Source organism: Hippopotamus amphibius, chromosome 7 (assembly GCF_030028045.1).
Source record: "Hippopotamus amphibius kiboko isolate mHipAmp2 chromosome 7, mHipAmp2.hap2, whole genome shotgun sequence".
In the NCBI taxonomy this organism is placed as follows: domain Eukaryota; kingdom Metazoa; phylum Chordata; class Mammalia; order Artiodactyla; family Hippopotamidae; genus Hippopotamus; species Hippopotamus amphibius.
Genome location: NC_080192.1, coordinates 133,121,529 through 133,145,342, shown reverse-complemented (window position 1 = coordinate 133,145,342; position 23,814 = coordinate 133,121,529). Strand labels below are relative to the sequence as shown.

The following is a 23,814-nucleotide window of genomic DNA, read 5'->3' as shown; positions in this document are numbered from 1 at the left end:
ACGTGGGGTCTAACAACACACCGCATCTTTCCTTGGCCGTGCTAGGTGGCCATAATGTAGGAAGCAAGCGGATGCTGCGTGGGGACGCTGAGCATCTCTGACCTGGTGTCTCCAGTCAGTGGGTAGTAGGAGGAGGAGTCTGTGGAGCTGGCGTTTGAGTAAGCGACCCTGGTGCAGTAGTTCAGGCCAATGAAGAAAGGCCTGCAAGCTGACCAGGACTGCCTGTTCTCAATGAGAGGCGGGATCACTTCTGTTTTGGTGGTAGAGACCAGATGCAATGTGTTACTAGTGAAGGAAGAAAAAAACCGGAGTTATCGTCAAGCCATGAACCGAAATAAACATCCCTGATTCTCCCAATGCAAATGCGCCCTTATCCTGACCTCTCTCTCCCCTCTGTCCACACCCACCTCAAATTCTTTGCTTTACTCAGAAACAAAGAATAGTAAGAAGAACATCAACAAGGCTAACAGTCACGGTGAGTCTTACGTTTCCCAAAACAACCTGCACTAAGACATTGCACTAAGTTTGTCACATTTGTTATCTGTAGTTTCTACAACAGTGGGCATTAAGAGTCTCCTTTCACAGAGGAAAGCGGCTCAGAGAGGTCAGTAACCATCACTGGGACCGGACCTCAGGGCTGCCCCTTCCTAAAGTGTGGATGAGAGGTGCCCTGCTTCGCTTTCATCTGAAATCTCTCTCTACGGGCTTCTTTCCACCAGCATCAAACACGCTCAAGTCTCTTCTCCCATGTGTGTGCACACCCCCCCCCCCCCCCACACCCACACCCCTGCTCCTTTCCTTCCCTTCTAGCCCATCTCGTCTCCCTCACAACTGAGAACTTTGTCTGCCTTTGCAGTCTCCACTTTCTTTCAACACCCTTCTCACTAAACAGGGATCTGACGGCCACTGCCATGGTGCTTCTGGAACTGCTTTCATCAGCATCCCAATCACCTCCAATGGACACTGTGAGGTTTGGTCTTCCTTGATGTCTTGAAGGGTTCAGTAGAGTTGCTCACTTATGGCCAGATTAAGACTTTTGAGTCCGAACCCCCTGAAAAGATGATGGTATCCTCTTCCCAAGTATAGACTTGAAAAATTAGTAAGCGCCAGAAGGTTCAACAATGTCCTAATTTCATCCAGGGATAAAAGGATCTTTGATACATCATGTTCTTTTCTCAGCATCGTTTCCTCATATTAGGGGTGCCCTATGACCAACCTTTGCTGGTGGGCTGGTACCCTAAGTGCCGGTGTTGGCCTGTCTATGGGGTGATCCACCCCCCGGCCTCTCCTGGGCTTCTGTGACCCTTTATGGCCTCGGCCACCCCTTCTCACTCTTTGCTGCTTATTCCTCTCCGCTTCACGTGTGTATATTCTGCCTGTGTAGTTTCCGTCCTAGTCCCTCATGCCTTACTCTACACTAATCACTGTTTGACTTCAACGACCTCTATGTGCCAGCGATGCCCAGATCTGGACGTGTAGCTCTAACCCTTTCACGGAGCTCAGACCCACTGGTCTGCTGACAGCTGGATGTTCTCATCAGCTATCTCACAGGACTTCCAATGCAGCGTGTTGAAGATGGAATTTTTTTTTTTAATTTTTAAATTTTTTTGGCCTCAGAGCAGCACGCAGGATCTTAGTTGCCTGACCAGGGATCGAACCTGCACCCCCTGCAGCAGAAGCTTGGAGTCTTAACCACGGGACCACCAGGAAAGTCCCCAAAATGGAATCTGTCGTTGCCTCCCGCACCAGCCACTCTTCCTCTTTAGCCCTTGATTCAGGGAAGGGCGCCCCTGACTCCTCTTGCCGCTTTCTCCCCTGCAGCCGCCCACCCCCGCATCTGGTCAATCACTACGTACTCGCGTTTCTACCTTCTGAGGATTTCTGGGGTCAGCTCACCCCTCCGTCCACCTGGTCCTTATCGGGTGTGGTCACTACCACCTCCCTCCCCTATGTGACCGTAACAGGCTCCTGACTGGTCTCCCTCTTGCCAGTCACGCCTTCTTTCCACCCATTTCCCACTCTGGAGTCAGCGTTTTCTGAAGCACTGACCTTATTTTATTTACGCTCCCACTTTAAACCCTCTTCCCTTCCGAAGAGCCCAAACTCCCTAAGACGGCTCACAGGGCTGACCCACGCCAGCCTCTCACGTCCTGTCTCGCCGTGTCCCCTGTGTACTTGACCTCATGGAATTTCTTGTAGTTCCCGAACGATATCATTTTTTCTTCAGGCCACTGCACGTGCTTTTCTCTTTGCCTGGGAACATTCACTCCTTTCTCTTTTGTCTGCGTAACTCCAGCACAGCTTCTGGGGAGCAGCTCAAGTGTGGCTTTCTTCAGAAGGCTTTCCCTAACTGCCACGGGCTCTGTGATACAGAATTTCAGGGTGCTCTCCTGCTTCCTCTAACCAAGCCCTTGCTTGCTAGGCACTGCTTGTCTCACTGTATACCCTTCCTGTAAACTGTAAGTTCTAGAAGGTCGGGGATCTTCTGTATCTCATTCAACATGCTTCGAATATATTAGGCAATTAAATACGATTTTCACTATATTTGAATCAACAAATTAATGTGTCCAAAATATGAAAATTAAGGTAAATCAATATTTGAGGATTTCATTGAAAATGGAGCTCTCAGTAGAAGGCTGCATCCCACAATTCCGAGAGTAGGACTTTCATGCTTTACCCACTGAACTAGCCACTGCAAATCAGTATGTCATTATTTTTCCTGGGAAAAATGCTCATTTTCCAAGGATGATTTCTCTATAGCTAGCGTCTCTTCATTGTCAAAACAACCAACCAACAGGAAAAAACAACCTAATAGCAACTAATTAATCAGTAAGTTTGAAGTCTCAACTTAGTAAAATGTGAAAAGTCAAGGAAACTAATTATATAGTGAGTCTAGGTGAAAAACAGGTCATCCAGTACCTTCTCTCCCTCCAGCCCCCGCAGATCCCCTGGGGCCTGAATTATCTCAATCAGCTGACTAGCCTGGTCAAGCCCTGTAGTCATAATTCCTTCTTTCAAACTGGCCCAGCAGACCTAACTGAAAGAGTTACCTGCCACTGAACAGCCTGACTGGCCTCTTAGGAGAAGGAACGATGAACTCCAGCCGCCCAGCTTTCAGGATCATTCTCGCTTCCAGGCCTGTCTCATGGAAGAAGTTGGTGTTCATTTGGACCCCGCTCCTAGCAAAGTCTGGAATCATGATGCCCATATTTGTCACAAACTCCACAGACACAGACGGCTTTGTCACCAGTTCTGCCTGCATCTGTAAGTCAGAAAACGACCTATTCAGCTTTGTTAAACAACCTCAGTCCCCGGCAGTCAGATCAACCACCCTTCCCACCCCTGGGCAAATATCTCTGGATAGCTCACACCAGAGGAAACATTACTGAGATTTGTTTGTAGGAGGAAAAGCCAAGTTCTTAGTCCTCCAGGGCCAGACTGATACCCAGGACTAGGAAGTGCCCAAGTTAACTTGCAGCATAACAAGATACAAAGATGACAGAAACAGCTGAGTTTCCATGCTACTGACATGCCTGAGCAGAGCTAGCGAGGTGGTGCATCCTAGTGGAAGCCTAATGTTTTTCGTAAAAGTTAATGAGGTAATTCCAATGATGATGCACTTCGTCTTGAACTGGAAACACATTTCTAAAATTGCACAAGACACCCTGAGGAATGAAAAGGTGAACAGAGCCTTACATTGGCTACTTCCAGTTTCACCCCAGCCTTGATTCCAGGAGTGATGACTCCAGAGGAGGACACTTGCAGTTGTAATCCAAGTCCGGTGGGGAGTTCAAAGGCATTGTCCATGAAGATGTAGTGAAGAAACAAGTCACTCTTTGACCCTTTGCTTATGAGCTCTTTAATCTGTGGATCCACCAGGGGAGAGTAAAAGTAAGCCTCACTGAAGTAGGCTTTGTGAAATGCAACCTCCCCACATCAGACAATAGTTATTCCTCTTTATCCAGAAAGGAAGGGACAAGCATCTTTTAATTAGCTGAACAGTTTAATAAGTAAAGATGAATGATTATTGATTTCAACAAGTTGGGATACAAAAAATTGCCCTGGGTAGATATCATGTCATTTCAACTGGTGATCCAGAAGGCATTTCAGAATGTTTCTGGGCCTCTGAGATTTATGAACTTTAAGTAGCATTGCATGGCATGGCTTAATTCTGATTTTTTGGAGTCTAAATGTAAATGAGGGTTTACTTGCAGCACAATATATTATGGTAAAGCCAATTTTTTGAAACTGATGAGCTATTTAGATGATGTACATATCAGTATGCATTGATGTCTGTTCTTTATAACACATCTGCAAAATAATTTGAGATCTCTTTTATTAAAGTCACATTATTCATTATATCCTAGGGAGTATATTTGGATATTGTCTCCCTTTTTAATAAATTAATAATTATAAAAAACTACAGTTCATATTTAGATAGTGGATTACAGTTTTCTGTATATGCTGTTTCATAATCACTGCATCATTTCAATATTAAAAGGAATCTGTAGCATAGGTAGAGGGAGATACACGTAACATGGTTTTCCAGGTGAACAAATGAATGCTGTTACACGATACATCTAACATGATGAGTAGCTTAATTTCTAAATGTTATCAATTCCTTAGGAGCCAGGAATCTTCACGGAGATTCTAGACAAACCTGCCTCTTTAAAGGAAGTACAAGCACTCTCTCTGGTTTGCACAGCTGGGATCTTAAGGGAGTCTGGGAGATCTAAAAGGAGGCCAGGCTAATTCCGTCACCCTATGATGGGGTCTGGCCCACTTACCACCTGGGGAATCCCCCGCAGGGTATGAACACCTTTCAGCAGCAGCCTCCCCAAGAGCTGGAGGTCATGGAGCTTGACAAAGCCAAGTTCTTCTCCCAAGATGTGGAGGTAGGCTCTGGCTTCTGGGAAGTCTTTGGATTTCAAATCTTCCATCAGCTTCTGAGCGTTGAGCATGATCCCGTTGACCATGTCCTGGGATTTTAACCACAAAATGTCTAGTGAGATGTGAGTGCTGTCAAGCACCCTGAGATGTAGATGTGGGATGTAGCTGCTGCGTCCGTGACAGGCCTAAACGCGAACACGCACGGTGGGGACACGGGGCAGACACTGGAATCAGGCTCCCACCTTCTATCAAAGGATAGGTAGCTCCTCCAAACTGAGATGAAGGCAACGGTCAGGGACAGTGGTGCTGCCACACTGTTCTTACCCTGAGTGATGCTGGCACAGTAAGGGTGATCTCTGCTCTCCAGGATGCCAGGGTCCCTACGGCTCCCCGAGATTAGAAGATCCTCTGTCCCCCACCCCCTCCCCTGCTTACTCCCTCTGTCCTTTGACTAGGGGAAAACACTAGAGGTCTCTTGGGAAAGCATAGCTGCTATACACATTGGCCAAAAGCTTGAAAAACTCCTGATCTAGGTAAGTACTTAACTAGGTTAAGTTCTTAGAGATAAGAATTCCATAGACTGATGCTCAGGCATTAAGAATGAAAAGAGTGGTAGATTGAAAGACCGCAAACAGATCAAAGACCCTCAGCCTCAAGTGGAGGTAAGTAAATTAGAAGATGGAAGTTGGGACCATTTGTGAGCAACAAGGAGTTAATTATTGCCCTTCTTCTCAGATTGAAATGTGCATACCACTCGCTTGGGGGGTCTTGTTAAAATGCAGGTTCTGATTCAGTAGAGCCCATAGGGCCTGAGAACCTACATTTCTAACAAGCTCTGATGTGATGCCAATGACTGGACCACACTTCGGGTAGTGAAAAGCTAAAGAATAAGAAGCTGCAGATCACACACTCTATTTTCTCCTTAAGTGGCGGCTTACGCTAGCTGCAAAGAGGATTTTGCTCCCATGAGTTAGTGCACTGATATGGGTGAGAGCCAAAGAAAGTATCAATTTAAAAAGTATAGTAGTGTGTGCTTCTTGAATAATCAATATGAGTCAGGCACTTTGCTTAGCTTTTTACACACTTCAGTTCATTTAGTCTTTAAATATCCTTTGAAGGATATAGATTATTATTAGGATTCTGGGGATGTGGAAACAAATAGACATAACATCAAGCAACGTGCCCAGGTATGCAGAATTTGAAGAGAGTGAGGCTAGATTCCAAACCCATGCCCCAGAGTTCACACTCTCAATCATTATGCTAGAGAGCCCCTAGTGAGTCTGGACCCTGCACAGGCTGAATCTCCAGGAGGCCCATAACTGCAGAGGATACTGGCTCTTATTCCCGCTGGACTGGTTAATAACAGCTCGAGTCATCACTTCAGTTCGATAGTGCCTTGATGCCTTCCAGGCTTAGATAAGAATGTTTTTGCATTGAGACCCAAAGCTTGCCTTGAGAGGATACTTAACAAAGACATACCTGCTCAGGTTTATCATCTTTGGTGTAGCCAAAGTGGTCCACCAAGACCTTGGAGACACGATCAGGAACTCGACCATCAACCCAGTACAAAGCCTTGTTGACACTGTCTGGGAAAAATCCTTGCTTTCCAAAAAGAGCTTCCAATGTTGGCTCAAAGCCTTTTCCTTCCAATCCAATCTGAGAAAGAAAATCAGGCAAGAAAATGCCATCAGGTTTCTCTGTTGTCTCTCAGCCTCCCATTCTCCTCTTTATGCCCAATTCATTAAACAAATATTCAGTGAATACTACAGGGCAGGAGCTGAGCTTCGCACCCCACAGGAGTTGTCTTATTTAAATCTCACCAGAATCTTGAACGGCAGAACTTACTATGTACCTTTTTTTTTTTTTTTTTTCCTAGAAGAAGCAGCTGAGGTTCAGTGAGGATAAACAGTTAAACCAAAGACTCAGGTCTGGGAGTGGATTTGGGTTTGAATCAGATCCGTCTGACTGTGCAGCCCATGTATTTCCTTGGATTTGGGGTCTAAGGGCTTCTCTGAGACATTTGCATTTCTATTCATATAAGGAGTCATGCTTCAGATGGACCCTAGCGGGGAGGCAGGAAGGTGAGGAGGAGGGAAAGAAGCGATGGTACCACTGCCTGATGATTCTGGTTCCTCCCGTAGCTGGCTCATGGCTCCTTTGACTTGACTTTATATTTATGATATAGAACAGAATGGACTAGGAAACATTAAGACCCTGCTTCAGTCTCACACATACCTCAAAGAGGTCAGCTGGAGCAAATCCAAAGACTGTGAGGGTCATTTTCAGCATGCTTTCTTTAGGAAGGTAATTATTTGGATCAAATATAAGATTCCCTTCGATTTTGGCTGAGACCGGGTCAAGTGATGGAAGAGAAATAGATTTGGAAAGGTAATAGTTCCGGGAAAATTTTTTGAAGTCCATGACAGTTGGAAGTTGAGATTTTTTCAGAGCTTCTTCCACCAACTTTTTCAACCTAGATGAAAAGAAGGAGGATATTTTGAGCTGACACACATCATGTTACTCTTTCACCCTCAAGTAAATATGGATTTCCAATTGCTACCAAACTATTTGGGTTTCATTTGCTTGGCTCAGATCTGCTGCACTTTCACACAGATGTTTGTTCCAGAAGAAAGAACAATCTATAAAAGGCAGATAGGTGTTAAATCAGAATCGAGGTTTGGCATTTCAGCCCTTTGTAGCAGATGGGGGGAAATGACTTTACTTACTCCTGGATATACAACTCTTCTGAGTTTAAGATGTTGGCGATGTGGGAAGCCACAAAGTTCTTCACTTGCTCATTCTGTTCCCGTGGGAGAAGCTGCGTGATTTTGTTAATATCGGACTGGGAAGGGCCCCCCATCAGCCTGAGATAGGCAGCCAGTCGCTTATCCCCCGGAGAGGTGTCATCGAGGAAAGTCTGAAGAAGGACTTCCCGGACCTGTAGCCAAAAAAGGAGACTGTTATCACTGTCAGAATACAGAACATGCCTGGCAAACGTGCCTGGTCTTGTCATATGCAAGCTGGATTTCTCTCTAAGAATTCTTCAAACACTGGTACTGAACCTTCTTGCCTGTGTTTCCCCCAGAGCAACCCGCTCAAGGAAGGGTTCTCAGAAGACACCTATCAAATGCATGTTGAACTCAACTGCATTAAAATACACGAGTTGCGGGCAAGTTACGACTTGTTGGAGATCTGCCACTAAATGAAGATAAGGTTTTTTAAATTATTTCGATACGAGGATAAACGTGGGAAGGAACAGTGAGAATCTGGTGCTGATAGGTCACTTGGATGGTCTGCAAAGGTCTGGAGTCATTGCCACTTTTGGGGGCCAGTCTGACTATCCTAGTCTAGGGAAACTGAGGAAAAATCAGACATGTTTTCCCAAGATGGGACCGGTGGTCAATCTGGTGGGAGGCCAGCGAGTAGTGAAAATCTCACACTGCCTGCTGGAGTACCAACAAGGTCAAACATTTCTCTCAGGTCCACATACTGCTAGGCAGTCAACAGGTGTGTTGAAATTTGCAATTAAAAAGCAGCAGAATAAAGTCAGTAGAATGATGAGGTTTAGAATCTCATTCCAAATCCTTGCCAATCTGAAGAAGCTTTTCGCTTTGAGCCCTCTTCTGTGGGACTTTACCTCGTCTGTAAGCTCCATTTTCCTCAGGGCCTGGATGGCAGCTTTCTGAATCAGCAGTGATGGCTGTCTACTTTTGATACAGCTCAGGACTGAAGATGTGAGTTTTGGGGTTAGTTGCTCCATGGTTCTACCAATATTTCCAATGACCTGCATTGAAAAGAAACAAGAGGGAATCAGAGCACAGAAGAAAAAGCGAGGGGTGTTCAGGAAAAGTGCCTATTATACAAAAAACTGAAAATACCCTCAGAATCAAGTAGGTGTGATCTTCATTCCCAGTGCAGTCATTGTGAATCTGTTCTGACAGGTAATCGGCAATTTCCAGCAGGTCCTGTGTCCCTGTAGGGTTTGTCTTATGATAGCTACAGAATAAGAGTTAGGATTCAGCGAACATAGCCAGGTTTATCTTAAAACACACACCTATATTTGCTGATTTCTTGTTTCAAGTCATTGCCCTCAAAGTGACCAGCAGATAAACAGAAAAGGATCAGAATTTGAAAGTGGAAGGAGGGTACAAACTTAAGTGGGGTCTTCCTTAGCTCCTACAAGGAGAACCAGTGTAAAACTCACTTGTTGATCACGTGACTCAGAGCATAAAATGTGGCTCGGCTCTGCTGCTCCTTTGCTGTGTTAAAGATCTCTCGCAGCCTCTCAGCAGAGGGCTTTGGGATCAGGGCCACCAGGTAGGTCACAACATCTATCAGGAGGGGGTTGGCTTGCTCAGTTTTCAGCCACTGGAGGATGTGCGTGTAACACTGGGGCTGTCCGCACTGAATCAAGGCTTGTAAAGTGATGGGGCTGAGAAGAAAAGGACAAAGTTATTAACATCACCTTCTAGGTAGCTAAAATATCCTTGGCCCGTAGTGTTCCCTCTGTTAGGAGTGCCCTTATTCCCCTTATTCACAGTCCAGACCCACCCATCTTCGAAAATCTAACTCAGATCCCTAGAACCAGGAAGCCTTCCCTACAAGCATTATCCATCAGAGGAGCACCATGGAGGAAGTCCGGAGAAGGACCCCCTGGACTCAGCATCCAAAGAGGTCTGTTATCCTGCGGTCAGGACACAGAACATACCAGTCCTCAGTCCCTTCTCTGACCTTCACCGCACTAACTGAGTGCACTGAAGTAAAGAGAAGTCACGGTATTATTTTGTTTGACTGAGTTCTTGAGTTCTCTCTCCTCTAGCCTACAGGCTTCCAGAAGGCACAGACTTCTTTTTCTCTCAAACTCTCCAGGGTACCTATTATAGAACTAGGAATTAGAAGACACCCAATAAAATGTGGGAAATATTTCCCTCCTATTTTAACACGCAAATATGTATCTACCTTGGATGCAATGTATGTATGTGTGTGTTGCCCATGGAATGCTAGACATCTTAGCTGATATTTCTTTATCCAGCAAGCATTAACTGACTGACTAGTTGATTAACTGGATTGAAATTTCAATAGTCCCTGAGATTCTCTGTTTGGCTGAGGTCTCAGCCAGCTACCACAGGTTTATAATGTATCAAAGATTGAGCTGCGACCATTCAAGAAATACCTGGACACCTTGATCAGCTCTGGCAAAAGGGATGCTACGGCCTCACTGCTGAGGCCGCGCAGCTCAGTCACCAGCTTATGGAAGAGGTTAGCTCTCTGGGCGTTCTGCTCAGAGACGTGCAGTTTCTGCAGCTCCTGGAGGGTCTTCACGGTGGCCTCGGCCTGCTTTGGAGGTGATGTGGACTTGGTGCTCTCAAAGGCAAGACCCGCCACCTCGGCACCTGGAAGGAGGAGCGTGTTAGAGGGATTCTGGCTTACCTCTGCATCTCACCCTCATCTTTCTACTGGAAACTGGAGATCGGGGACGGGTCAGTAAAGGTGAAAAGAAAGCTATCCTGTACTGTACTCGATACCTGTTATGTATCTGGCTCCGAGCTAGGGGTCTGGCTTTGGTGTTTTCACTGACTCACAACACTCTCCCTGTGGGTAGTATTATTCCTCAATTTAAAGATAAGGGAACTAAGACCCAGAGGTGAGAGCTGGAATTGAATCCAGGCTTGTTTCACTCTGGTACCAGATAATCTTTTTGCCTAAAAGAACTGGTGAGGAGGGGCTGCTGCTGATGGGGCCACAGCTAGGCTCACTGGTGCTCTCGCAGCCTTTCTTCCAGTTGGATCGCATGGCAACTTGTGGGGGAGCGGAAGACGTATCTGTGTCCCTTCCATCACCCTACTCTCACCTGTGCCAGGGAGGCAGGTGAATCAGCACAGAAATGTGGTGCAGTGGAAGGAGTTCTGGCTTAGGTTAGACCAGGAGGTCCACAGACCTCTAACAGTCTGTGACTATGAACACATCACTAACCTCTCTCTGTGTCTCCTTCCCCTCTATAATGGGTATAAAAGCACACGTTGCTACCACCTGCCATCACAGGTTGCTGAGAACAACGGAGGTAAGCATACGACAGATTCACACACAAGACAAGTGCAGGGCTGGGGTTGGACTGGAGGTCTCTACAGTTCCTTTCAGCTCTAAAGACTGATCCCTGACCTTTCCCACTTGCCCCACCTTGTTCAGGCCCAGTTGTCAGATCTACTAAAGGTAGACTTAGGAGGCCAGTTTCCAACTGACAAAAACCCAGGTAGCTTTGGGGAACTCCTCCCCTTCCTTTATCCCATTGCCACTTGGCACTCTGAAATGAATATGCTTTCTCAGCAGAATGGTCCACAGCCAGAACACTAGAGCCCATGACTCATCCGTCAGCAGACACTCCATAGGGCCCAGCAAGGAGCTAAGCCACGGCGTGGGCAGACTTCCCACCCTGGTGACCACGTGCACATAAAGTCTTACCTTCATCAAAGAAGCGGCTGTTGATCTTAGGTGTGTGTTCAAGTTTCAAAGTCTGTGTGACCTGTGCCATCATCCCGTACTTCTTCCTGGGAACAAAGGAGGCACATCAAGTCAGGGACGGCCAGCTCCCTAGAGCATTCTACTCTTCTCATGTTGAATGTCTCCCCCACCTCTACTTCTATCCGAATTCTGCTCACCTTCCAACTAGTTAAAGCCAACTAACTGTCCTTCACAGATGCAGAGAACAAACAGATAGATACCAAGGGGGGAAGGCGGGGGGTGGGATGAATTGGGAGACTGGGATTGACATATATACACTACTATGCATAAAACAGATAACTAATGAGAACCTACTGCATAGCACAGGGAACTCTACTTAATGCCCTGTGGTGACCTAAATGGGAAGGGAATCCAAAAAAGAGGGGATACACGTATATGTATAGCTGACTTACTTTGCTGTACAGCAGAAACTAAAACAACATTGTAAAGCAACTATACGCCAATTTAAAAAAAAGCCAACTGTCCTTGACCTGCCTGGTGAACAGCACTACCTCCTTCTGGTCATGTTGGCTGTCCTTCCATCAGAAGGACATATGTACCTTACACCCTCCACCATTCTGGAAAGCCCAGAGGGAACAGACTAACACTGTGCTTTGAAGTTCCTTTGCATCTCCCACAGCACAGTGTTAAGAATATAGCAGTTACTCAATATACATTAGTTGACTGACCAGTTTTCAAAATGGATTTGGATACACGAGTCTTTAGGCTAATTCCCAAATCTTCTGTAAAGCCTTTATAATCAGGGCAGCCTGTAATGATCCCCAGTTTCTCCTGATCTATAGCCCTTAAAGTCTGGTTCTCAGATATCTTTTGTTGGTTTCAAATTGTTTTGCATGCCTAAGACTTTCCTATCAAACTGCCTTTAGCTTGAGACAGGGGGAGAGGGATGGGCTTTGCTTTGCATCTCTTCAGAACCCCCTCCTAGGCATAGCCTAGCCTGCAAGGCACCTGAGCAGCATTCAGCTCCCATCGGCCCCATAAACAGTGAATGAGGGCTGCAGCAGGCGACCTACTTGTAGGAGAAAGGCAGGAACAGGTGTTGCTCCTTGCAGCTGGCTTCTGACACGTGCTTCTTCTTAGGGTCCAGGGTGTACTGGCAGGACTGGCTGCTGCCAATCAGTGTTGACAAAGGGCGGGTCTGTGAATGAGATCAGGGGAAAAGCATTTTCATCAGTCCCTGGGTCCTGAACCTGAGTCTTCTGCCACAGGTATTTCCCTTCAGGGAAGAAGGTGGGGGGAACAGGAGTTCTATACCACTAGATAAACTCAGAGAAGAGAGCTTGGTACTTGTCATTTAGACAAGGGATGCAACAACTCTGCAGACCCAAAGCTGAGTCAAGCTGCAGACTCTTCTTATTCCACCCCGTGGACCTCTGATCCTGCACAAAGTATACATAACCTGGTATCCTACACAAGCCTGTCACTCCACCACACAAGAACCTTCACACCTGCTACTGCTCCTTTTGTTTTCTTTGCCTAGAAGTTTTTCTCTGAGATCCCTTATAGCTCTAACATTCCATCGTTTTAATAATAAAGAGGCTACTGCCACTGTGAAGAGCAGTGCTGATGTGAAACTTACCAGGCCTTTGATCAAAGCAAGTGGGCTAACTTCCGTGCTAATGGGCTGGAAGTGATCACACTTCTCCAGGTCTCTTTCAATGGATATTTCTGTTGCCACGTTTTCCTCCCTTGTTTTAACAGTAAAGTCACTGGAGCAGTTTCCATACACGGTGTCCTATGGGAGCAGAAGATACAACCAGTGTATTCAACATGGGGAAACATCTTTAGGTGCCTGGGGTGGGGCTGGGAAAGGAGCCTGAGAGAAAAGGTGGAAGCAGCGTGGCTTTGGGAGAAAGCTTCATCCTCTTGGACAGAGCGTGGGCGTTGCTGGTTCCTGAGCAGCCAGAGCTGGAGTGAGAAAACCACTCACAGGTGGTCCTGGTTCTGGGGCATAGCTGCCTGCCCTCCTAGGATCCAGCCAACGCTGGTTTTACATTCTGCACTCTCAGAGCATTTTCCCTATTGCTCATTTATGGCTTGTATTTCAATCCGCCTTGTGTTATGTGTCTTGGTTCTCCCCCCACATCCCAAGAACTCCCTGAGGAGAGGCCTCTATGGATGCAGCCGCGTGTCCTCCACGTGTAGTGCAGAATGGAACTCGGAACATAGCATGGGCTCAAAAATGTTCATGGGACTAAAGTAAATAAGTTGAATTCTCTCTCAGATCAAAACCTGAAAATTTTTTAAAAAGGCTGGCAAATTTATTTATTGTGTTTAAATTATTCTAATTTAATTAAAATTAAATTTAAAAGATTTAATTATTTTCTGTGTTTAAAACACATACAGGCTATATATACCCTGTGGAAATAGGACAAAATCAAACAAAGGAATAGGGTGGTCAGGACTCCCCAGAAACTGCTATAAAATTAGACCCAACCTGCTCAGGCTGTGTGGGCTGCACCCAGAGGCCAGCGGGAGCCCTGGGCACTGTGCTTCACACCAATATAGGGCCTCCTGTGTAACTAGCCACGCAGCTGAGGCAATGATCCACTTGACGTATAAGTGGGACCTGGCTCCAATATGTGAAGATGCATTCTTTCAAAGGGCCACTATTATTAGCTTTCTAAATTCTCACCATAAATAACACTTGTTTAGCTTCTTCTGTCTCCGGGGGAAGCAGGAGGGCAGAAATGATGCCCCTCTTGATGTTCAGGATGTGTTTAGGCTCTTCTTTCTCTGGGTAAAGTAAAACTTGCTTCCCTTCAGGAACAGCCAGCCTGAGCTCGTACCTGTCCCAGAGAGAGTGTGGTCACCGAGTGGCCTTTCTCCACCACGAGCTTGATGGACATAAGCTGGGTGGCTTTGCAGCCTCCTTTTTCCCCTTATTTTCTTTTCACGTGTTTCCTTCATATATATCAACACATATACATACATTTTCAAAAAAGCATGCAAATATGTGTATGCTTTTGGTATTCTTTCATTTCTTTTCCTTTTTCACTTGGCTCGCCCATCCCCTCTCTCTTTTCTACCCACATTGGTCTCTGCAGCCACACGCCCCACAAAACACCCTCCCGGGCATCCCATTCATATCTCCACACTCAGATGATCCTATATAGAAGCGTGGGAGTGAAAACACCCGCACAGAAAGAGCTTGTTTTATCCAAATGGCATGGTATTATGCATAACTGTCTTTATCTTGCTTTTCTCATTTAATTATACTCCATGAAAATCCTTCTGAGTCATTTGGTAGGGCTCTAACAGGTTCTTTTTAAAAAGCAGTATAACATTCCATTCTCTGGTTATATATACTTTATTCAGATAGCCCCCTATTTGATGGCATTCACTTTCTCTCTTCCTGGATTTTTAATTTTAATTTTTTTGCCACATAAACAACACTGAAATAAACATTCTTATGCATATGTCTTCACACATTACTACTTTTCTTTTGTCAACTATAAATTGGCACTTGCCATGGGCACTTGCCATCTGCCTCTACAAGGACCAAATCACACTGCTGCTGCAGCTGCTGACCTTCCTGATCCCCTGAAGGGAATTCAGGGTGGAGACCAGGAATGAGGCACTCTGTGCTTTGGAAAATGGGCAGAACAGGTCTTCAGACAGATGTTTTCAGGAGCTGCTTTTATGAGCCCAACCCTTGCATCTCCTCATATCTAGAAGAGCACTAAATCCCTACATGGTGACGCCTGCTCCTTTTGACTAGCAGAAACCCTCTGCAAAAAAGTGTGTCTGATTGCATGTACTCCTCCTTTACCAAGAATACATATATACTAATTTCCCCCCGCCTCTCTGGAACCGTTTCTCAGAGCTATCTGGGATGCTGTCTCCTGGGCTGCAGTCCTCATTTTGCCCCAAATAAACTCAACTTGCAACTCTCATGTTGTGCACTTTTTTTTTTAAGTCAACACTTTTCATGGGCTGGAGTCCCAGCATTTGAAATTGCTGTGTCAAAGGCTACAAGTATTTTTAATTATAGTAGATATTGACTAATGACACTCATTTTCACCAGCAATGTGTGATGGTACACTTTTCCTCATAGACTTGATAGCAACAAGTGCTATAGCTGTTTTAAATTTTTGTAGTCTTATGGGTATAAGGTGATAAATACCTTATAGTTACATTAATTGTATTTCCTGACCACTAGTGAATTGGAGCTTCTTTCCAAACATTTGTTGGACATTCATTCACTCTTTCATATAATCTCAGGCTACGTCTAAAGCCTGGGTCAACTCTGATCTTAGGGACCTTTCTCTGGGGACGTCCTTAGGAGGTTTCACAGGGCCTGGCCGCAACTGTTCTAGTTAAGTTAGAAGAAAGAAAAGGAGACCAGGCATGCTCTTAGAAAATTCTAGACACTGTGACGCAGGCTCACAAGAAAGCCTCGAGGTGATCAAAAGCAGGAGTCCCTTTTGTTCGGAGGAGGGTCAGGACCAAAAAGCAAGTGTGACTCCCTTCTGCCATTGCACCCCAGTGCATCTAAGTCGTGGCTAAAATAAGATGTGTTGGTGGTAAGAGTTAGAAGCAACAAGGCTTCTTCTGGCTTCCGAGTCTAATGTCTAACAAACTGAAAGATGGGCAGAGAGGGAGTCTCCAAGGTTACCAAATCAACGAATCTGTGACTGTCTGTATTTGCACACACTTAGGACACTACAACTGTGATCCAGAGATGAGGCAGGGGTGATGTTCAAAAAACCCCTTGAAGCTACTGTCCTCTGCTGAGCAGACCCTGCACTGCCAGGTCTGGCCACAGCCAAGTCCTGCCGGGGACCCTGTCGGAGGGCCATAGGGCATAGTCTTGTTTCATTCTTTAAACGTGACTTCACTTGTTTAAACAAACCATCTCAGCTTTATTGTCTCAAGGTGTTTTAAAGCCAGAGATCTTTAAGAACCACATTTAAACGATAATTAGGGGAACTTCAGTAGGGGAGGGTAAATACTCCTTCCCTCTTTTCGATTGCTGTGAAAACTCAGCAATTCCCTGATCTAAGGTGAACAGACAATAATACCAGTACTTATACTCACACACATGCCCAACATGAACACACACATTCATGCCCCAGTGGACACACGTACACACACACACACTCAGGTACAACACGTGTGGTGGTGTCCAGAGCTCAGAACTGTAAGTGTGCAGGCCCACATCTTACTTGGACATGGCGGCAGCAAACTCCTCAGAGTTCTTGGCCTTCTTCAGCAAGGCCTTGCCCTCAGGGTTGAAGCCATACCCCTCTTTCAGGGTGCAGTGGCTCGTCTTCAGGATGAAGTGGCAGAGTTGGGGGACCTCCAACTCGACCTAAGAACAGAGTGTAATGGCACAGTAAGACTCTCCGTCAAGAACACGACCCCCCCCCCAGCCCCGGCCCAAAGCCCAGGGCCTTCTGGCCTTTTCCATGTCCTGGGCTGCCACGCTTCTGAAGTTTTTCCCTATGCATGCAAATGATGGTATCTTTTTATTGGTTCTAAATGTACTCTCTTTAGATATAAAGAGGTACAACTGGCTAGAAGAAATGCAGCCTAGGAATCAAGGTTTGGAAGAAAACCAGAGGCAGAAGGAGGGCTATCATTGCCTTCAACAGCAAATGTTTCCTTAATGTAAATAGAAAACCCAAGAATCCAAGACCACTGTACCTATTAGGGCCTATTCAGAGCTTTGCATACATCTGGGGTTTAAACAGATCCCCAGTTGTTATGCAGCACTGTTTAAAGACCTGCAGGGAGGGAAACGTTCTATATTCTCACTGTCCAACATGATAGCCATGAGGTATGGGTGCCTCTCGGGCACTTGAAATGTGGCTAGTGTGACTAGGAATCTGAATTTTTACTTTCATTCAATTTAAATAGCCACACGTGGCTAATGCCTACCTCATTTGACAGCACAGACGCTGGGGCCCTAGAAAGAAGAGGGTGGCCCCAGCCTGCCTTCTCTTTCCCACACGAACCCTAATAGTGGCCCTTAGATCTGTTCCACAGGAACATGGATATGAGTACAGTCAGTCTCAACAATAAGTAAAGTTTTATCTGAGAACAAATTGCCATTTAAAAATGTTCTTTTTTCCATCTGTCTTTAGTAGCAGATACGATCTGACTTAGATGATTAAAACCACACTCCAGAATGCCTTCCTGGGATGCTCACCCACTGGACATCTCTCAACATGTTAAATCTACTGGTCTGCAGTCCTGATATTCTAGAATCACATACTCTAATTACATCTTGGAAGTTAACGGGAAAATAAACCTGGTGGGTAAAATTTTTTTCTGCAGCAGACAACTTCTCAGCAAAGTGGGTGACTTTCAAACTGAGGGCCAGTCCAGCACTTGGAGATGATGACAGTTTTGCCACAAGCCAGGTTTGCTCAGCCCTGGGCTCCAGGGTCCTCCAGGGACCATCCATCTCTCCTCATACCTTGCAGTGGATCTTGGTGGAGCTTCTGGAATCAGCAGTCCCGGGGACTCCGCTGGAACTCTCAGCCTCATAGTTGTACACATATTTCCTGAGGTGCTTGAATCGCATTGCATCCTCTGCAATGAGGAGAAATGAGTCAGCTACACAGCAGAAATAACTCGCCCGAGGACAGTCAATCCTGGGCAGAGAGGGGTAGTGGCAAAGATAATCAAAAATGGTAATTAAACTCAAATTGTTTTCAATTGATTTTGCCTTATAATTTTCCTTTATAGATTTAGCCTCTCCATTATGATTTTGCTGAGGCTAATATTTAAATTAGCTGGTAATCCTTAAATATATAATCTGGGGCACAAGGCAGGGAGTGTCAGGTAATGAGGCTCAGAAAGTCTATAGGAAAGACTCCCCGGAACATTAAAAGAGTTGACAGCATAGAGCAAATAGCTCTCATTGCTTTTTCAGCTTGAAAATACTGTAATTCTGTGGCTCTTTTTTGATTCTACCAAATATCTGAGGTGAAGTTCATTAAGCATTAGGGGTATCTGGCTGACTTAAGAAACTCCCAGGAAGGAATATCTGGAGGTTTCCACTGTGCTTGAGAGGAATTTTCTGAACAATTTGAGAATTTGGGTCATAAGCCCAGATGCAGTGATGCCAGACGTCCACGAGATGGCAGTGCTGCCCCATCAGAGGCCAGCCTCCCGCTCTTGGAAGAATACAGGGTACCACTGCAAGGCCAGCTCCTTTGACCCCAAGGGGTCAGGTAAATACAAAGGGGTGGGCATCTGGATTTCTGCACAAAGGTCAAAGTCAGCATTTCCTCACCCTCCTGTGCTTTAATGATTAGCCTCTGACAAACAGGACTGATGTCTCTTTGAGGTGTCCATGGACCAACAGAGTGACTGTCCCTTCCCCACCCTACTCCCAGGCTGAACTTTTGGCACAGATGGGAAGGGGGGTGCAGAAGAGAGTTGAGACCCCTTGGAGGCGGGACAGAGGCTCAAGGAAGTAACTTCTTGGGCTCAGAGCAGTGTACACCAATTATAACATCACAGCATTTCAGTGACCTGCGGTGCAGAGGGATGGGGGCAGGGGGGTGGGGGGGATGCCTTTCCCTGCCCAAAGGGAAAATGCCTTACTTGGACAGCTCGGGCTGACATTTTCCAGCACTTTGTCTCCTGTAAGAAAGGGAGAAAGACAACTGTGGGTTTTCCCTTTCTTCCAGATGGGTCTTAGGGTCTGTAGGGACCATCACTGCAGAAGACTTTTACTGTCCAGGAGGGAAGCAGGTTTTGAAGAACCCAATGCCCAGCTCTTCCCATCACCCCCTCTCCCCCCCGCCCCCCCCATTACTGAGTCTAGAGGAGCCACCCAGCTGGTCCTGAACCGCTGTCCTCCCTCTGACCCAGGCCCACGCTGCCCGGGCCACCGCTCCTGCCCTGGCTTCCACCCCCTAGCTCCAGCCCCGCAGGCCTCACTCACCCGCCTGGGTGCCCACGGCGGCGAGAAGCACCAGCAGCAGCAGCAGCAGCAGCGCGGGCCTCGGGGGGCCCATGGCCAACCTGGGCGGCAGCGCCCTCCCGCCTGCTGGCTGGGCCTGGCCTCTGCGCCGCTCGCTGCTCGCTGGCTCCGCAGGGACGGGCGCCCACAGGCCGCCGCGGCAGCAGCCCCGCACCGGCACTCGCACCGCGGTGGGAATGCGCGGCCAGCGCCCAGGCCCTATTTATAGGAGGCTGCCTGCCCAGGGCCGCAGCTGCAAGAGCCCTGGGTGAGTTGCAACAGGTCCAAAGGGCAGCGTCCTGGGCCTGTTTGCTTTTCCGCACCGGGCCCGGCTCTGAGCCCTGAGGAGGGGCCGGTGAGGGGGCTCAGCCCGGACTCAGCCAGGGCCCCTGGGGCCTTGCCTCTCGCCTGGCCTGTCTCCGGGGTCTCAGGCCCCTGGGCCGCTGAGCTCAGCACCCAAGGAGCCTGCCCTGACCCAGGGGTGCCTCCAGGAGATGACCAAGCATGGGGACCAGACCTGCCCCTGCTCCCTGCGCTGACTTTTCGCCACCGGGGAGCCAATCCTTCACAGCGTCTTGGTGGGGACATTTTCCTACCCCTTCCTTCACACTTTGGTGGACTTTGAGTTTGCATGGGGGCCCTAACCCAGATCGATACCTCTGGGTCACCTGCCCTTGATTCAGCCCATGTGGAGGAAGCAGAGAGAAAGGGGAAGCAGGGAGGTCTGGTGAGGGACCAACCCCCATTTGACCTGAAGGACCACGTCTCAGTCAAATCAGAAATCCAGGAGCCCAAATCTTCCAGAAACCCCAGAGAGGTGGGGCCTTGGGAAGAGCCCAGTCTCCTCCCTCTTCCCCATCACGGCCCAATTTCTCATTGGGAAATTGAGGAGAGGAGGCTTGTCCCTAAGTGAACTGTTTCCGGGTTTCCTCACACATGGGGGAGACCAGTGAGGAGAAGTAGAGCAGTGGGTGGATGCAGAATGTGCCTCCTAAATATCTCGGAACCTTCCCCATGAATCCTTCCCTTCTTTTCTAGGTACTGTCCATTTCCCACAGGAAACTTTTGCCAAGGCACGCTCCCCCTGCCCTGCTGTAGGGAATCTGGCACGGTATAGATATTTCAGCAACACTGACTTACTGACCCAGAAGCGATTATAAAGGGTGAATGATGGGATGGTGCTGCGATGGGACGGATGAATGTCTGAGACTGGCCATGTCCACAAGGCACGTCCAGTCTGGTTGGGGAGACAAGGTGCATAGGCAGGACACTGCTGGTGAGCGATGAAGGCAGGCTGCAAGCAATGCTGAACTGTGTGGGGTATGACTGCTGGAGGAGCGCAAAGGGAGATGGGGGACCCCGGAGCAATGAAGAGGGATTATGGACTGATGGGGACACGAAGTATCCGAGGCAGAAGTCAGTATTTGTTGCTACAATTTGTTATTTATGAGATGTATCCAGATGTAACAAACTACTTGTGAAGTCATTTAAATCTTCAGAAGGGTCACAGAGTAACACTGTATAAGGACCCCATTCCCTTAGCTGAGACCTGCAGGAAGATGTCTGCCTTGTTCCTGGCACTTGGGCCTCCACACTTCTCATTCCTGTACTGTCCTTAGCCAGGAACTCCTGTGGGCAGTTAAGCTCCCTTCAGTGATCACTGCTTTGCATCCAAGGTATGTTAACATTGTTAAAAGTGAATATTACAGAGATTTCAACCCAGGGCTGGTCATACCTACAGTACTGAGTTGTAAAAAGTCTGGAAAAAGTAACTGCCCCCAAAGCCATTTCTCTGAACATTTTACTTGAACTATTTTATGTGGACTGTCTTTCCACGGGAGAAGCTGCTGTTAGTATTGATTTACCAGAAACGGTCCTGCTCCGATACATACGGGTAAAAATATTTAGGTATAAAGAAACCAAAAGGAGATGGTTAACTTCAATTTATAAGCCCGAGGGCAGGATTTCTCTGCTGGCTGACAAATGAAGCCACTGTTCTATAGTCAGTGCCTGTAGAGAAGATTGAAGAAGTCTTGGGGGTGCATCGTACAGCATGATGAATATAGTTAATGGTACTATTTTGCATATTTGTTAGCTGCTAACGCAGTAGATTTTAAAAGTCTTTTTTATCACAAGAAAAGAAAAAATTGGGGGAGTAACTATGTATACTGTCAGATATTGATTTATTGTGGTGATCAATTTGCAACATATACAGATATTGAATTATGCTGTAAAAAAAATAGAGAACATAATTTTTATGACTTGGGAATCAAAAATGAATCTGCTAACTTGGATGCAGGGAAAACTTGTGGGTTATTTAGATGCCCCTGAGCGGACTCTCACCATCTCTAAGGCAGACCTGGAAGCATCAGGCTCAGCTTCTCTTCCTTCCCCTGATTTCCTCTGGACAGTCACCCCAGTGCTGGGCTTCGGCCAGCAGTACTCATCCTCTGACAAGGTCAGGTACACAAGCACCACAGAGGAAGTGCTGGGTCACTGAGTTGACCTGGGCACACTCACAGAAATACTGTAAGGATTAGCGTGTAGACTTTTCTTAAATTACTAAATCCACTTAGATCTTTTGTCAAAAGCTATTTTAAAATATAGCATTATTTGTGACCACAGATATCACCCTTCATCTCTTTCCCTTTAAGAAGAACATGTCTCAGTCCCCTCTACTAAACACATTCAAAGTTTCAAAGGACAGTGACCTGTTTTCATGGACAAATCAAATGGTGTCAGGAGTCAGGAAATCTTCTAGTATAACGCATTCACTAAACAGAGAAAACCCCAGTTGAGCGAGGTCAGTTGGTACAAAGGAAAGCAATGTGAGTATTAGATTCAAGAAGACCTGGGATTGAGTCCTAGCTGGGTTTCTTGTGGGGTTTGTAACCCTGGATAAGTGACTTCACTTTCCTAAGCCTCTGTTTACCCATCCTTAAAACAGGGTTAAAAATATCAACCTTCCTCATAGGAATTTTTGTGAGAATTAAGTGAAACAATTACATAAATAACTGCATTGACAGCATGATGCCTGGCAAAAAAGACAATAAATGATAAATTATCATTTATTATGTGTGTGTGTTGGAGTGGAAGTAAATTTAGAAGGTACCTATTGAGCTGGCTAAGCACAACAGATATAGACAGAGATTAATAGAACAAAAATAGGAAATCGTGTTAGGGAAAGAGAGCAAAAACAAAACAGGTTATCCCTGAGGGCTACGCATGGGGAGACAGAGCACCCGCTTGTCTCTGATGATTCCTAATTTTTCTGGGGATTTGAAATTACTGTCCTTTCTGGGGTGAATGGAGACCTTCCTACAGCAAGCAGACTAGTAGCTCTAGCAGAGACACTGTGTGAGGTCACAAAGATTAATCTCGGCTAGTGGCTATGACTTAGTTTGTGAATGCAAAGTCCCAACGGGTGAACCCTCAGTGCATCAGTCTGTGCAATCAGCTCTGGGTACCCATTAGGAAGCCACCTGATTAGCAGAATTTTAAGGAATTAGATAATGCTGTGCTGAATATCCCAGTTACAGTCTCTAGAAGTGAAACTATTCATTCCGTTTATCTGCAGGTGACCAGAAGGGTCCTGGTCAAGTTCAGGGACCTATGGAAACTATTAAAGGCCCCTCAGTAGCCCAATATCCTGAGTTCAGTGTGGTTCATATACTGAAATAGGTGTTCAATATATATTTGCTGAATACAAATGAATGAATCTATGCCATTCAGTTATACCCCACCACTTTCAGGATATTTATGTACAGTGACCATGACGCTAAATAAATCTTTTCAGTGACATGAACCAAGGAAATATAATCTGATACAAATTATTCCCAGCTATACTGTTCAAATAACTCATCTGGCAAATAGGGACCAGTATTGATGATTAATTAGCCTACCTCTCCTCTGTCTGTGACAGCATTATAATTGCAATTGATACCCAGAAGCTGGAAAGAAAACTTCAGGAATTGTAGATGAAGCCATGCCCAGTGTGGTCTGTGCATGCTAATAAAGTGCACACACACGTATACACAAACACATACACAACTGATAAATGTCAAGGAGAAAAAACAGTGCTATAATGATATAAGTGAAAGATGGTGGGATGGACTAGCGTCAACCAGACGAAGACATTACTGATGGATGATTAATCTCCGGTGAGGAAGCAAAAAGAAACTTTCCTACTCGGTTATTCTGCTCTCCAAGAGATAAGGTCAGAATGTTGAGCAGTTCTTCCCGGGAAGAAAAGTCCAAAGTCGGCACCGTTCAGCGTGCTGTCAGGTTCTATGCGTGTGCAGCTATCACTTCCTGGACCGTGCGCGCCTCAGCCCTCCACCCTGCCAGGGCCCGCTCCAGCCCCACCTGCTTCACGGAGCCGTTCTCTGGCTCTGGTCCAGTTAGACCTCAGGGCTTCTGACCCTGGTCTCTTATCAGTCAGTTTCTTCACAGGGCAACTGGTCCTGAAGGGCTTTCGTAGAGAC

At 46.5% G+C, this 23,814-nt stretch overlaps 1 protein-coding gene across 1 annotated transcript in view; it reads right to left on the bottom strand.

Annotated features, from left to right (window-relative positions):
• The window catches only part of APOB (apolipoprotein B), a 39,300-nt gene extending 19,915 nt beyond the window's left edge, over positions 1 to 19,385 (bottom strand). Inside the window, exons 1-19 of the mRNA XM_057743096.1 lie at positions 19,313 to 19,385; positions 18,970 to 19,008; positions 17,834 to 17,949; positions 16,578 to 16,723; positions 14,045 to 14,198; positions 12,989 to 13,144; positions 12,423 to 12,547; positions 11,350 to 11,435; positions 10,064 to 10,283; positions 9,095 to 9,322; positions 8,769 to 8,886; positions 8,528 to 8,674; positions 7,617 to 7,828; positions 7,126 to 7,363; positions 6,370 to 6,546; positions 4,788 to 4,979; positions 3,697 to 3,864; positions 3,051 to 3,262; positions 103 to 285 (exon numbers count right to left, since the gene is read on the bottom strand). Of these exons, the coding sequence (XP_057599079.1) occupies positions 103 to 285; positions 3,051 to 3,262; positions 3,697 to 3,864; positions 4,788 to 4,979; positions 6,370 to 6,546; positions 7,126 to 7,363; positions 7,617 to 7,828; positions 8,528 to 8,674; positions 8,769 to 8,886; positions 9,095 to 9,322; positions 10,064 to 10,283; positions 11,350 to 11,435; positions 12,423 to 12,547; positions 12,989 to 13,144; positions 14,045 to 14,198; positions 16,578 to 16,723; positions 17,834 to 17,949; positions 18,970 to 19,008; positions 19,313 to 19,385 (2,990 nt within the window). The remainder of the gene's footprint in view (positions 1 to 102; positions 286 to 3,050; positions 3,263 to 3,696; positions 3,865 to 4,787; positions 4,980 to 6,369; positions 6,547 to 7,125; positions 7,364 to 7,616; positions 7,829 to 8,527; positions 8,675 to 8,768; positions 8,887 to 9,094; positions 9,323 to 10,063; positions 10,284 to 11,349; positions 11,436 to 12,422; positions 12,548 to 12,988; positions 13,145 to 14,044; positions 14,199 to 16,577; positions 16,724 to 17,833; positions 17,950 to 18,969; positions 19,009 to 19,312) is intronic.
• Between the last annotated feature and the right edge of the window lie 4,429 nt (positions 19,386 to 23,814).